Source organism: Ursus americanus, chromosome 16 (genome assembly GCF_024610735.1).
Source record: "Ursus americanus isolate L20-20 chromosome 16, mUrsAme1.1.p, whole genome shotgun sequence".
Lineage (NCBI taxonomy): Eukaryota > Metazoa > Chordata > Mammalia > Carnivora > Ursidae > Ursus > Ursus americanus.
In genome coordinates, this window is record NC_142142.1 from 47,284,840 (window position 1) to 47,300,799 (window position 15,960).

Below are 15,960 nucleotides of genomic sequence, written 5' to 3' on the forward strand. Positions count from 1 at the left end.
TGCTCACACATAAACCTCAGAGCCACGGATCAAGTGGCAGAGCATGGGAATCAAGGTTTAGAAGGTGTGAGAAATGGAATCCCACCTCCACCTTGAGGGGCAAGTTACTTCAACTCCTGTAAATCTGTTTTCTTGTCTGCAAACTGTCTTACTTGTTATATATATATATAATTTTTTTTTTAATTTAGAAGCTCCAGTCATGCTCCAACATCCACGCTTCTGAGCTCGGCTCAGAAGTCCTTAGAGTCGCACATGACAAAATAATCACCCCAGTCAGCATGTTCTCCCCCGTCACATGACTGTATCACATGGCACCATAATCATGCTAATGAGAGACCCTTAGTCACCGAAGACTTGTAGCTAACCTGTTTGCTCACCCATCCAATATTATTCGCAATGACATACAGCAATTACATCAACCTGTTATAGTTTCAACACGGTAATAATACATTTGTTCTTGAATACTTACAAAATGTTTCCCAACATAATCACACAAAGATTCAATCTCTTCTTAACAAACACTATACGACGTCCATACTACGTGCCAGGCATTGTTTCACCGGTGTAATGACTGCATCATGGAAGAACCACTACGAACTCAATTTTACAAATGAGAAAACTGACAGCAGAGAGGTTAACCCACTCGAGGTCACACAACTAGTAAGTGGCAGGACCAAGGCTTGAACTCGGGCAGTGTGGATCCAGAATCGTGTTTTACCCGCTACACAAAGCTGCCTCTCGCAATGTAGAGGCTAACGCTGTCGTTTTTTAAGACGCCGAGTGCTCTACGAAGACTTACTTAATGTCAGACAACTAGTAACTAGAAGAGCTGGTGCCCTCTCTCTCTCTTCCACTTAGGGAACAGCATGGAAAACACGCAGATTCTTCCTTCTTCCACGGCGACGGAGATGTGCAACACGGCCGCGTCCACGTCTAACGCGACCACTTTGACGGTATGTTGCGTATGGGACCTGAAGGCCTCTGCTGCACGCCTTCGCAATGACCGTTTCTCTCTCTCTCCCTCATTCCCTTCATTCGGTGAGTTCACATGCACTAGCTACCCGCGTTACAAGGGCTTCAACACAGATAATGCACCCCAAAATAAATCTACCTACAATTTTTAATAAAGGAAACTCTGCCATCTTTTCCTTTGGTCTCACTGCACTTCAAAACTATCTAAGCCACCACCCCATGGTAACTGATCTCTTCTTCTGGTTTTCAAGAAAAGCTTCCCACCGTACTTTCCAGCAAAGGGGATTCATTAAGATGAAACCTGCCGAGCCTATAAATGACACAGAAACCAAGGACGCTCATCGAAGTGGCCATGGAGACCATGGAGGTTACACGCAGGGCAGCAAACCTCCCATGCAACGTCCTTAACATCTGCAAGCCCCATTCTGTGGCTTCGCTCTATCTTCTAACCAACTGATGCCTTTACAGCAGAGCCTGGTCCAGAAAGACCTGCCCTAGGATTAGGTACAGAGGAACATTCTGCATTTCCGTGTTCAAAACTGAACGTAGGAGAGGAACAGAATTCTTGGCCAATCCCAGCCATGCCCAAGCACCACCTGGACATCTGTGTTATTACAGTAATCATAAAGGAAGAAAGATTACTTCATTTTTAAAAATCCTTCCAGATGCCTGGATGACCTCCTCTTTGCAAAGATACTTCAGTTTCCATCAGCTCTAGGAAATCGTCCTTTCCTTTCGTGGGATACCCTTGCCTTCTGTGCCACTTTTTTTTTTTTTTTTTTTAACATTTAGGAGGTGGCCTACACAACAAATGTGATTTTTCCACTTTGTTCCCTGCTCTATTTTTCTCCTCTCAGAAAAGAAAATAGCTCTTCTACCAGTTTAGATGGCTTTAAACAGTTTTGTCCCTCACTGAATTATCTCCAGAAATGTTTATTACAAAAGCATGTACTCCAGCCCTTAAGAGCAATCACTCAAACCCTACTCACCCAAACCCTCATCAATAACAGCTCTTGTGAGGAGCATATTTGAATATTATCTGCTCATTTGTGGGAATCTGCTGAAGCCGCGTTCTTTTGAAGTCTCCACAGTGAGGGATGTTAATTACTCTGGTAATGATGGAAGATTAAATTAAAGGGCTAATGAGCTTAGCATGAAAAACACCGGGGCATGCTGGCAAGCAGCAAGCGCACAAGGGGGGCGCTCTGCCCCGCCGGCGGAGGACCACGCACTTCTCGAGACCCAGCGGGCGCTGAGGGCTGTTCCATCAGATATCACCGCCACCATGGAAGTGTGCTCCAGACATTCACCTTCACGGAGAGGTAAGAGCAGGAGGAAGGGCTCATGGGGAATAAGGAAGCTCTACTTGAAGAAGTACTAGAAACAGAGCAGGAAAGGAAAGATGCTAAGAGATTAACTATTTGCGAGGGTATCATCTTTTCGAGACTAGATGCAAATGCTATACACCACCTGTGCCATCCCCACTCACTCAACTTAGAGCATGTTTGGACCACACTCTCACTTTACAGCGTCTGCACTCATTCCAAAGAAGTTTTTCCTAATGAGCATGCATCATGATCCCCTAAAATGATGGGAATGACACTCATTTGCCACGTGGGCGATATCCGAGGAAGAGCATGGGGAAGAGTCTGGCTTTGAGCTCTGTCACTTACCAGGTGTGTGACCTTAACATGCTGAACATGCTTCTTTATTTATTTTTTATAAATGGAGCTTATGACAGGATCTGCTCCACTGGGTAGTGATAAGGATTAAAATGACAACACATGGAAAAGCACATTAAAATGTGTGAAATTCCATTAAAGTATTCATTATACTTGCTACTATACAAATTAAGATAGACCACTTAGCTACTTGCCCAAAAGCCACAGGTCTCTTTACATTCAACTCTGACAAACAGATCAAGGAACACACCAAAGCCCCCCCCCCCCCCCCCGCCAAATGCCTAGGATACAAGAGGTTCAGAATAAACTCGGTCCAATGAACAAAAGGAGTTTCCCTCAAAAAATACTTTCCATTCCTATAAAAGCATAAGGCTATAAATAAATTTGGTTTGGATACCAAGCTTAGGGAAAAGGGGAGCTCTGCGATCTTTGTAATTTCCATGTCCTTCCTCCACTAAAGTTAGAAGAGTCAGAAGCCTAGACCTGTGTGAGATCGTGAGGGCGCTATAGTGAATATCTCAAGAACTCAAAGGCAAGAAACCACCTCTTACCTGCCAAGGGACACGGGACCAGTTCTCCTTCCAGTCGTGTTTCAACGTCTCCTCCGCTACAAGTGTCCCCAGAAATCTTCCGATAGCTGTCATCCCCCCACCCCAAGAGCAAGAGGTCAGACACAACCAGGAACAGTCATTAAGTCTCCATAACTGGAAATATATTTTCTATCCATGGACAATACCATCCATCTATTCATTTCCCTATAGGACCAGGAGGACATATCAGCGTTCTGAATTGGTCCTGCTTAGAGTTACATGGGGCAGCCCACACAGTTGTGAAGCTGTCCTGGGCAAGAGTTTACATATATCTCTCCAACAAACTCCAGGGAAGATGTGTCCTGGCTTAAGTTTATGACTTAACACACAGCTAGAGCTGCAGAGAAGCTCACAGATTTGCATTTTTCTCACTGAGGGTAGAAGAGTTTGTAAACATCCAATTTCTAAATATTGCCCAAGCTCCCTGAGACCTACTAGCTTAGAATCCACGCACTTGGAGTATGAAACAAACCCAGGTGGTCCTCTCTGCTTTCACACCCAGTTCAGACCCCTCGTGTCCCAGCCATGGCAACCATTGGGAGACGTACCCTCTTGTTCTCCTGTAAGTAGAGCCCACAGGACAAGGCACGGGAGGAGAGGAGGACTTCCCAGAAAACTCAGGATCCGGAACACAAACCTCTAAGGCCAAATCTTCACTCATCTTGAAGCCGAAGTCACTAAAAAGGCAATTGGGATTCATTAGGGCCACTGGTTTACATACTTGGGGCATGTCAGTACCAACCCTTGTGACTTCTCCCATAGTGCCTACTGCTTTACTGTAAGTTACTTAATACGTCCCTTTAAAGAATGTTCACCATTTTATATGAACACATTTTTTTTTTAAGATTTACTTATTTATTTATTTGACAGAGAGAAATAGCCAGCAAGAGAGGGAACACAAGCAAGGGGAGTGGGAGAGGAAGAAGCAGGCTCCCAGCAGAAAAGCCTGATGCGGGGCTCGATCCCAGAACACCAGGATCACGCCCTGAGTCGAAGGCAGATGCTTTAACAACTGAGCCACCCAGGCGCCCCATATACGAACACATTTTTAAAAGAAACTTTACATCTGAACCATGATTGGAAAATCACAATCATATGCCAAAATTAAGACAAAAACAATATAAATCATTATACCAAAATACAAAATAGCATTAAATTTTTTAGCTGGACACAGTTCGCTACATAAAGACTCTAGGTCTGCCTGGTCTTTGTTAAGAGGGATTAGGAAATGGGGGCGCCTGGGTGGCGCAGTCGGTTAGGCATCCGACTCTTCGTTTTGGCTCAGGTCATGATCTTAGGGTCCTGGGATCGAGCCCCACATCAGGCTCTGTGCTCAGCACAGAGTCTGCTTGAGATTCTCTCTCTCTCTCTGTCCTTCCCACCCATGCTCACTCTCTCTAAAATAAATAAAATCTTAAAAAAAAAAAAAAGAGGGATTAGGAAATGTTAAAAAGTTACTAGCACCCAGTGATCCTTTCCCCTTGATGTGATTAAAAGAATTAAAAAGGAAATTTAAAAGAATAGTCTTTTTTTTTTAAATTAAAGATTCAATGTTATTTAAGATCATGTCCATGTACTACCTAAATCCATCCTGTACTTCGGGATACAGCGCTTTGGTCCCTGAGACCTTTCACTAATCGGGGGCCACACATCTCTGCCAACACATCCATCTGCGAGGGCAGAGCCCCGGAGTAGGCAGCAGGGAAGCCAGGTCGAGTCCCAACTCCGCCCTTCACTGCATGACTCGTCCGGGCTGCATTCAACAACCCTAAGCTGAGACCCTAGCTCATTCCCGAAGCCCTGCCCAAAACTTAAATTCTGTGCTCTACTCAAAAGGCTTCATTTACTCTATTCAGTCCACTGAATACTTATTTAACACCTTCTCCACGAGACGTATTAAGAGGAACAGGGTTAAGTGGTTTGTGTTGTTTATCATGTCATAATCCACATTTAGCAATTTGTAGGAATTTTTCAGAAGGGAGAGTTTTAGTACTGTATCAAACAGGTCTCATTCATTAAATTAGGTAATTTTCACCAAACGGCTGCTTAAAATCTTTTGGGGGGCGAGGTGGAGCCTTAGCTAATTACTTATTTGCCTCCAACGGCAAAGCAGCCGTTCTTAGGGAGGTTTCTTCACTCTGTACAGGTCATGGCCTAACGGCTGTGCATACACAAGGGAGGGTCAAGCCTGGCTTCTGAAAGACTACCTCCAAAAGCAGGAAATATATGGGCCAGTGGCTGGGCTTCCCAGAGAGGTCAGAAAGGCCTGTCAGAAGCAACCAGACTTTCCAATGTAGTTGCCCCTCAGGAGCTGAACTAATGCACAAAGACGACAGGCTCCCTCCTTCTCAATTCCCCTCCTGCTGTCGACCTTCAGACCATCTCCTTCCTCATGCCACACTCCAAGGCCACCAAACATTTCCAAGAGCCACCCAGTCCAGCCAGCTCCTTTCTAGCAGCTGCACCAACAGGCCTTGGGTCATCACCTTCATGATCTCCTATGGCCTAAAGCCCAACTCCTTGAGGGGCAAAGGCAGGTGGTCTTCCTGGTCTATAAGAAAGACTCAGCACCTCATGGCTTTCCGTGAGTCTGCTGGGGCGAGCGTGGAGACCAGTGGGAGCCAAGCCAGTTTACCAGGAAGGGACGCCAGCCTCTGGTTTTTGTTTGTTGTTGTTTTGGTAGAAGAGGGGCAGATTTTAGAGAAAAAACATAGTAGTGGTCATTAAGAAAAAAACCCAAAGAGTTGTTAGATTTTCTTGCATGCTTTTTTACTTCGTTTTGTTTTGAAGTAGTTAACGGGGATATGAGAGGGAAGAAAGAGAGCACTATAACTTTTTCCAGAGGCCTCTACAGTCAGGGGGACCTCAGGCCAGCAAAAACTCTCGGATTAGAATTGCAATTTGGGGATCTTGAAGGGAGAGCAGAAGGCAGCAAAGGGGCACCGGACTGACACCTCTGGAACATCAAACAGCTCTGTGGTTTTGCAATGCAAGGGTCTACGCTGTTATCTTGGAACCACAGAGCTTTCAAAGGCAACGTGGGTCTTGTACTGTCTAAAACCCTGCTGTTCAAAGGATGGGTTTACAGATAAGCAGGACCAGGATCAGCGGGAGCCTGGCAGAGCTACAGACCCCCAGAACTAGAGTCAGAGCTGGCATTTTCACCAGATCTCAGGTGATGCCCATGGACACGCAGGTTTCAGAAGCACTGGTCTAGGGCAGGAGCGGGCCACACCTGGTTACCTGTTCTTGTAAAGAAAGCTCTATGGGGCCACAGCCATGCCCCCATTGGCCACCTACGGCTGCTTCCGTGCTACCACGAGCAGTTGCAGGGCTGCCAACAGAGACCGTAGGGCCTGCAAAGCGTAAAGCATTTACTCCGTGGCCCTGGTCCAACCTCTGGACTAGAACATATCAGAGGCTTCTGGCTTTCGTCAAGATAAGTGTGGCTTCCCAAAGCAAACTTTAGATTTTTTGTGCCTCTGCAACTACTGAGAAATGAGGTATGCGCTTAGTTTGATACCCGTGCTCGACTGATGGCCTCGCCTCGCCTGGGGTGATTTCGTGCTGGATTACAGACTCAAAGGACTGCCTCGGGGCTCCGAGACCCTATGTGCTTTCAGGCTAGAATCCTTTCCTAAAGCTAAGCTCCGTTGTGATCACTGACTCTCCTCAAAAGCCTTCAAAGACCCCCTCCCGCTTACAGAATAAGGCCGGTACGCTTTTTGTCTCCACCCTCCCGGAACGGCCTCAGCTCCACTCGCTGACCTCACTTCACACCTCCAAGGCATCCAAGCCAAACTGCCGAGGACTTCCCCGCCTCCGCCCCTCCCCATGGCGGCCACCTCTGAGTGCTCCTGTCCACGGATCCAGGTCCTTCCTTAAGGTCCATCTCAAACAGTGCAGCCCCCGAAACTTCCTGATTTGCCGGCAGCACATCAGCCTCCTCCTTCCTGCCGATAACCACAATAAAAGCACCCATTCCTTCTCCAAGGTGCGTGCAGCTTTCCCTCTCTGGCCACGTTATTTGTGCATCTGTGGCTTCTTCTGCTTCCCCCTTTCCCAGCCGTGCCTTGGGTACTTTGCTTCAGGACAGAGGAATATACAAATATGTATGTACTGACCTCCCCTATTTCTGTAGAATAGGGCTCTTAAGAAAAAGGAGTGACCTACAATGGAATCTTGAAGCTGCCCTTGTAGAAATAAATGCCAGGATAATCGCCTCCTAAATCAACTACTGCAGGTTCCCTAAGGTGTGACCTCTCCCTCATTTCATAGCTGTAAGAACAAAAAGGAATAAACTAGGTAGAAAGTGCCTAGCACATAAAAAAATGCTTAATACATACTGACTGCCTATGATTTCCCTTCTTTTCCTCAGGAGAAGGGACTGTGTCCTAGTCTTATGTGCCACATTGCTGGCTGAGGAAGACACAACCCAGCCCCCGGGCATCGAAGAAGAACCAACCATTCATAGTCCTCTCGGGTGCAGGAGCAGTTGGACACGACCACTGGCCTGTCAAAGTCTTCTCCATTAAAGCACGTGGCGTGGGGAGTCCTCCGTTTGAAAACGGTCTTGTGTCCTAGCAAACACTCGTTGCCCCGCTCATCAGATGGTGACCACAGCTTGTAGTCGTTCTCTGTGCAGGGAACCCCTGGGGAAAAGGAAATGCAGCAGGAAGCATTTGAGGGAGACCCTAGAGGGCAGGCTTTCCCGTTCTCCCCAGCCCCCTCGCCCGAGCACCCGCGTCAGGCAGTCCTGCTCGGCTCAGCAGGCACACGGACAGCTGGAGCTACCCCAAGCCTCTGATCAGCTTGCTCTGATGCCGGGAGGCACCCGTGCCAATGGACATGGTACCTCCCGAAACAGATGCTCGTCTGAGAAAGCTGGGAAGAAGCAAGCCAACTCTAGCACCATCGAAACTTCTGAAATATTTTAACAGACTCTGCAGTTCACTCCAGAAGTAGGTATCAGAGGGGCTTTTTCTCCCAGGGAGTTAGGGTGAGGCTGGATCCTGGATAGACAGATAGTGTCCTTCAGGAGTATGGTTTCCTCCCTGCTTCCTAGGGAGGGGAGGGAAAGGGGCAGGGTGGGCACGCCTGGAGGCAATGGCTTGAGAGCAATAGACAATTCACTGTCACTACTTGGAAGGTACCGAATCTTCATGGAAGGAGGCTGAGAAATGGTAAACAGCCTGGATGATCACTCCTCTACCACATTCACTTGGAATTTAAGTAGAATGGTTTCTACAGGAATTCCAAAGTGTACCTATGTGTACACTGGTACTGTACGTCTGCTTTACAGATGTGTCTTCAATCGGATTACATGCTGCCTGAAACTGATGAACAGCTATCAACTCATTGCCATTTCGATCAGCAAGTACTTATTAAACCCTGATTGTAAGGCTCTCAGGCTGTTCGGTGGGTGGAAAATACACTTGCATGGGACAGGTTCTTATTTCCAAAGACCTTATAATCTGGTTGATGGGGAATGATACAAACAGGGTGACAGACACAAATACAGAACTCAGGGCGTGAGGAGTACGCTTATGCTCTGGACACAGAGAAGAGGGGAGAGGTCTTCTGGTGGGGATATTAGCCGCCAAGTACACTGGATCCTGAAACAGGGAAAGGATTTCAACCAGGAGAAACTGCATGGGTAGCAGAGGGGACATTTCGGTCAGGGGGAAGGATGTGAGTCCAGGCAGGAGGAGGAAAGAGCAGGGCTGCAGGGGGGGTGGGGGAGGAAGGAAGATGCGGAGTCACACCTCTCCCTGCTTACTTGCATATCCTGTGCCTACCCTGGTGGACGCAGAGGAGATCCTAGACAGCTGGGAGGACCATGCATCATCGGGTACACAGCCATTCACACAGGACTCACTCACTCAATCTGTCAAACCGGAACCACCGACTGAGAAGAATGGTTTTCATTTACTCACACACTGAACACACGTATACCTAAGCCTACTGCGTGCCGGTGACTGCGCAGGGACTGAGGACACACACTAACACAAGGTCCTCCCAAGAACAGCCTGAGTAACTGTCTCTGCACATCCCAGTCACTCACTGCACACGTGCGCACCTCCTTCCAGGGCTACCGACTCTGCGTGTGCGCACCTCCTTCCAGAGCTACCGACTCTGCGCGCGCGCACCTTCTTCCACGGCTACAGACTGCGCGGTACAGAGGACCTCAGCTGATCTGGCCTGTACATGTTTCCACGGAAAGGGCGAAGGAGGCAGCGGCTTACCCAAGGCATCCGTGGCATTGACCTGGAGGATCAGCCAGTTGTGGACATTCTCCTTGTTGGAGCCAAAGATGGTGAAGATGGTGCTCTTCTCGCCAGGTTCCGTGAGGAGCCCGTACACAAACACTGGCTTCTCGGAGAAGATGAACGTTTTCCAGGTCTCCCCTTCGTTGGTGCTGTATCTGTCCAAAGACGAGGAAGAGGATCCTTGTGGTTAAAGTCTCTAGGGCAAAGGCTTGGTTTCCAGATAACATTCACTAGGCAGGGGAGCCAGGACTCCTTGGAGAAATGGCTGAAGCAGGGAACGTTCAAGGTTGTGCCGGAAAGCAAGGAACTGCTCAGGGACTAATGCGATCGGTGCAAAAGGCCACAGCAGCCAGCTCGATAGAGATCTAGCTGGTCAGTTTGGGAAAATTTGAACATAAAAAGAAAAATGGTGGTAACAGATTGTACACTAAATAAAAATAGGGCAAGGGTCTCTGAATGATCCTAAAAGGGACAGAGAAGGGAAGTAGGGACATGTTTTTCTTATATTACAATGCTACCTGATATATGTTGAAAACAATGACAGCATGAGAAAAATCACCATCCCATCACCCACGCTCTGATAACGAACCAGGCAACATGATCACTGGATGCTAAAACTACTGGGTTAAAGAATGCTGGGGACCAGGGTGTTCACATGGTCGAAAACTACCACCCCACAGATGAATCATTCACTACAAATGGGGAAATGCAATCCTACAGTGGACCAGTCACACCTGTCACCAGACTTAGCACCACGAACAATGGGACAATCTGACATTACAGGCCTCCTGGGTAAAGCACTATGAATACCACATCATCTCTGTGCTATTCTGTACAACCAGACAAATCCAGCATGGGCGACGTTCTACATGGCAACTGGTCTGGATTCTTCTAAAGCAAAAGTGAGGCCATGAAAAACTTAACAAACCAACAAAAGAAGGCAGAAGGCTTGTTACAAAGAGACTAAGGAGGTGTTAACGACCACATGCAATGTGTAAATCTTGTCTGAATCCTGCACTGGGTGGGGGGAGGCAACTGTCAGCATATAAATATAAGGTATAAGGGACACTGAGCACCTATGAATTTTTTTAGGTGTGATAATGGCATTCTGATTGCATAGGAAAATACCCTTATTTATTGGAGATACATGTTTTCGGTATTTAGCTATGAAGGGGCATGATGGCTGCAACTTTCTTTCCAATGACTCAGCAAAGAAGGACACGCAGATGGAAAGACAGGCAGACAGGAGGAACAAATGACAGAAGTGAAGCAAACTGGCAGAATGCTAAGAGCTGCTGGTTTGGAGTGAACTTATGTGACTGTTCTTTATACAATTCTTCCACCTTTCCCTGTGGTCTGACAGATTTTTAAGTTGGAGGAAAAAATATGTGCAGAGAAAACTCTCCAAGGAGGTCTACCTCAGAACAAGAAAGCAAGCTCTTGAAAAAATCAGCACTGAAATAATTGTGCTGATGCTAAATTATCTTTTGCATTGAAGGGGAAGAGGGGGAGAAGGGGAAAATCTGCCTAACACTTGCTTCATCACCCAGTACACTGGCGACATCCTCAGCCTGAGAAAACACTCAGTGAAAGCTTCCTTTAGTACCACGGAGCTCTAGGGTCTGTCTGAAGTCCTAATGACACACAAAACTTCTTTCTTTCACCTTTCCCATGTTTTTGAGATTTTAGTTTGATTCCCTCAGCCACCTCATCCTTGACATAAATCTTTCACAACATCATGCAATCCAAACGCTTCCTCCCTAATTGAGATTACTAAAGTGGATAATTCTGCAAGAGGCTGTGGGTTCAAAAAGCTGGGGGGGGGGGGGCTACAAGGCAATATAAATAATGAATGTCAGGGAGGACTAAATGACTCCTCCACAGATCTCCCAAACAGGACAAATTCTCCTCTGGTTGAAACACTTTTGGTTGAAGCTAATTTTGAAACAGATCTGGGGTTAAGTGAACTAGTTCACTTGCCTTATACCAGTGTGATGAGCTAAGGGCTGGGTACCAGTTTTAAAGCAAAATGAACCAGCAGCGTTGGTCCATCATCCAGACAGGATGGGAGCTATCCATCTGCTCTGTGATAATGCTGGAAGTCCATCTATTTGCACATTTCTTAGTTAATTCTATTTAAGAGCTCCTCAAACCCCAGATAACCTTAGGAAATGAAGCATCCAATTTGAGAGGTTCCCAGAGGACTCTGTGAGGATGCTTGAATGAGACCAAGAAGCAGGTGCATGGCCAAGCACAGGCATGTATTCGAGAATAAACTGTGCATTTAGAAAATGATGCTTTTTCAGATTTTCGGGGAAGGGGCAAGGCACATTACCACTGCAACAGTTTGGGGGATCATCTACTCTGGACCAAGTTCTGATCCCTAGAGGAGGACTTGTTTTGATGACGTGAAAATGACAAGAACCTTGGCTAGAAAACAAACCCAAGTCATCTCTGTGCTCCTACAATCATGAAAGACCATACAGAGCCCCAACCTTTAGGAATGGAGGATTCAAAACAACCAGATAAAAATACAGATATAAACCCCGTGGTCAAAAACTCTCAAGGGGATGAGAAGGTCATTTAATAGAATAAATGTATCATAACATAAATGCAACCACAGATGCACTACGTAAGGGAAGTGTTGACAGATACTGAACTGAAGACCCTACTGTGTGGCCGGCATCCAGAAAGGTCCTTGATGAACTCAGATTTTTAGGTAGCATGTTCATGATGAGAAAAGAGTCTTATAACCAAAGGCAAAAAAGTCAAGAGCAGCAGTAATCTGCTAGTTAATTCTAGCTGTAATTCTTACAGCAAGTGATCTGTAGGAACAGTGGCCAAAAAACTTAAATTCAAAGTGAGTCAAGTTATAAAAAGAAGTGGTAGATTAATGGGTCAGTGGGATGGTGGGTTGGATGCCTGGTAAATTCTACAAAAAATTGGCAAAAAAATTCTATGAAGAACTAGAAAGGATCATCCTTCTGATGGTCAACGTTATAAATAGTAACAATAGGGGGGAAAAAAGAGCAGAACCACTCAATTTCTATTTTGGTTGTAGCTTTATCAAGAAGAATGATCTTTGAACTGGACAAGGCAGGAAAAAAAAAACAGGGACATTAAAAGAAAATAAGCACAAAAGAGACCACATTCTAGGGAATGGGAAGCTTAAAAATATGATTGCAGACTTCCTTCTAATAATCTCTGAAAGAATCATGGAGAACAGACCCAGATCTCTCGAAGCCCAGAGGAGGAAGAATTAGCTTTATTTCCCTGAAGAAGAAAAAATGGTTTCAAGAAGGGTAACAGCTGATCTGATGGATCTTAGAACAGAAGGCAGTCAGTCAGGGCTGGGACTCACATGGTTTCACACACAAGTCACACCAAACAAATCCCGTTTTCCATTTCTCATGGAATCCTTGATTGGAAGAAGAGGGTGATAATACAAAACATTCTTTTTTCATAAGGATCTTTGTGGACCACACAGTTAGATAAAACTCACTGCTGGTGAAGCAAATCCCAAGTGTGCTGATTGCTGACATATGGTGTGACTTGAACCCAAAATGAGACCTCTGGTTCCCGCACAGCTCAACGCCTTAGCCCAGGATATGAATAACAACATGGAAGGTCAATCTATCAGATCTGCAAACCAGACAAGGCTAATTGTACCAATAATGCAATTAATGCCAAAACAGTGTTCAAAACACTTTTATTACATCAAAAGGAAAAGGAAAAATGAGAATAAAGTTCCACATGTTGTTTCAAAAACCTACCGGCTCAGATACAGGATGGAGAAAATCTGGTCTTTAATAAAATTCATAAGAAAAAAAGGATCTCTATGTAGTTAAACTGAACTTTTGTAGTTAAACTGAACTTAAGCTACTGATATAAGTCACAGCAGAGATAGAATCTCAAAAATATGCTGAGTACAAGAAGCCAAATACAAACACAGGAAATTCTGGAATAGGCAGAGCTAACCTACAGTGCTAAAAAAGTCATCAGACCATCAGTTGCCTCTAACTGGGGTGGGGCAGGCACGGTGGTATTGGCAGGAAAGGGGTATGTAGGTATTTTCTGGGGTGATGGTAATTCTCTGCATCTTGACACGCACCCTCCAGAACTGATGAAGTGGTGTATTTACAATCTGAGCATCTCATGGGGTGTAAATGGATACCTCAATTTTTAAAAAATAATTTGGTAGAAGCTAAAACATCAGGGAGGCTGTCAGAAGTATAAAACCAGTCTTGGGTGTTTCACTAGCAGGAACTGAGAAGAGCCGAGCCATGTCGATGTTAATCCCTGTACGCTGGGGTCAGCTGCTGGGGTCAGGCCTGGGCCCCACATGTTAAAGCACTGACATGGCGGGATGGGCCTAAAGGACACCCAGATGGTGGAGAGTCGGGATCCCACGGCTTCGGAGGCAAGGAAGTGGAGCCATTTGCCATGAATGGGAGACAAGTGGGAGGGATGGGGGGCGCTCAGACACCTGCAAGGTGTTCAGGTGAAGGAGGAAACAGCCTCTGTGTGTGTGTGTGTGTGTGTGTGTGTGTGTGTGTGTGTGTGTCCGTCCGTCTGTCCGTCTGTCCGTCTGTCCGTCTGTCCTGGGAGCAGAACGAAGCCCACTAACTAGAAATCGGAGAGAGGAGAATTTGGGCTCTCTCTGACTTGAGGACTTTCATTCATAAAGGAATAAATGGATAAACAGAGTGAGAGAATGAAGAAATGATCAACAAACCGTCCCAAAGTGAAAGGAAAGCCGCTTCTGATCTGGCCACTCCCCATCACTCAAACTGTCCAAGCAAAGACTGGAGGATCTTCCATCACGGACGTCAAGAGAAAATGCGTGCAGGGGCTGGCAGAAGGCCAGAGCAGATGGAGCATGCATAGATTCCTGCTGGACCTCTCCTGAGCACAGCCCAGAGCAATCCAGTCCAACTTGTCCAAATCCACATGCATCCGATGGCCCTTCAGGGCCCGCTCCCTTCCCCTGCTCCTCGAGGGGGGGTCTGATCAGCACACCCCATCACCCCAGGATAGTCAAGAGCAGTCCTGTAGACTCTGCTCCCAAAATGCTTAGTCCTACACCCCCCAGCCCCTAGCTTCCGTTCTCACTTCCAGTCTTGCTTCTTTTACATTTATCCTCCTCAGCTTGCCAGGGCCCCCTTTCTGTGATGCCATGTCTAGCCACATCATCCCCCTACTGAAAACCCTAAGGGGACACTACCACTTCAAAAGCCAAGTCTGATCTCTCCAGTGCAGCATGCATGGTCCTCCAGCTCCCAGCCCCTACCTACACCTACCTAACCCCGATGTCTCAGCACCCCCTCCCCGCAATCTGCGTTCTATCAGTACTAAAGCCTTATACCTTCCATGTTGATTCATGCTGGACCTTCTTTGCCCAAGGTCTTTCTAATGCCGAAGTGACACTCCAACCTTGTGGAAGCTTCCTCTTTCCCCTCCTTGCTTCTCCTGGCCCCCATTCTGTGCTCCCACAGCCCCCTGGGCTCCCTCTACCTTATACTCTACTCTGTTTTCATGACCTGATTTTGCAAGCATATCCTACTAGACTGCCATGTGCCAGGAACAAGCCCACTTACTCACTTTTCTGCCCCGGCACCTGGTACCTTTCTTGGCACACAGAAGGGGCGTTAATTAACATTTGCTAAGGGAGATGAAATAAACTGCACTGTATTTTTTCAACCCCGTCACTCAGTCTCTTAACAGTTTAAAAGGTGGTAACACCTACTCCACCGTAACCCAAAGGCCAAAGAAACCAAGTGACGGTGGAAATGTAGCAGGTGGGGGCGGGTCTCTACTACTGCTAAGTGCTACCACTGGCATTAGGTACTGCGACCAAGCGTGCAGGTTAACTGCCACCTCCCACATTCTCGAACTAGGGGGTTGCTTCCAGAACTCAGGTCCTGAAAAAACAGTTGCTGGGTGTAATCTTTGCACAATCTGTTAGGGACTCCTAGGAGAAAGCCCTATGAAATCAGAAATCTCCTGCAGGGAAAGAGGCTGTTGGACAAGGCCAAAATATTGTTAGCAGCTACCAAGGACAGCATTTTGCTGGCAGGTAAACCAGCAAGACGGAAAAGGAAATTGATCTTATCTTTCATGATCAAGCCCACGAACTTGTATTGGGGTCTTTTTTTTTTTTTTTTCCTCATCAGAGTTCAAGAACACAGCAGCCCCTTTCTCTGAAGGACACGGGGATTATGCACAAGAAAAATCTGTATCCCCTGAGCAGGTTGACCGTGACGGCGCGCTGACTGAACGAGTATGTGAATCCCCAGAACGGGTTCTTATTTACTCATTTCAGACATGTAGACACAGGAGCAAAACAAAGCGTTCCACTTCTTGCTCTCAATTTCAATTAGCAGTAACAAAGGTAACAGGCTCAGTGGAGAGTCAAGGCAGAAGCTGAGACAAATAACAGTCAACTCT

General features: G+C 46.5%; 1 protein-coding gene across 1 annotated transcript in view; it reads right to left on the reverse strand.

Annotated features, from left to right (window-relative positions):
• SORL1 (sortilin related receptor 1) overlaps positions 1–15,960 on the reverse strand; it is a 152,029-nt gene that overhangs the window by 69,042 nt on the left and 67,027 nt on the right. Inside the window, exons 13-16 of the mRNA XM_045797999.2 lie at positions 9,490–9,668; positions 7,710–7,896; positions 3,793–3,921; positions 3,206–3,291 (exon numbers count right to left, since the gene is read on the reverse strand). Coding sequence (XP_045653955.1) covers positions 3,206–3,291; positions 3,793–3,921; positions 7,710–7,896; positions 9,490–9,668 — 581 coding nt within the window. The remainder of the gene's footprint in view (positions 1–3,205; positions 3,292–3,792; positions 3,922–7,709; positions 7,897–9,489; positions 9,669–15,960) is intronic.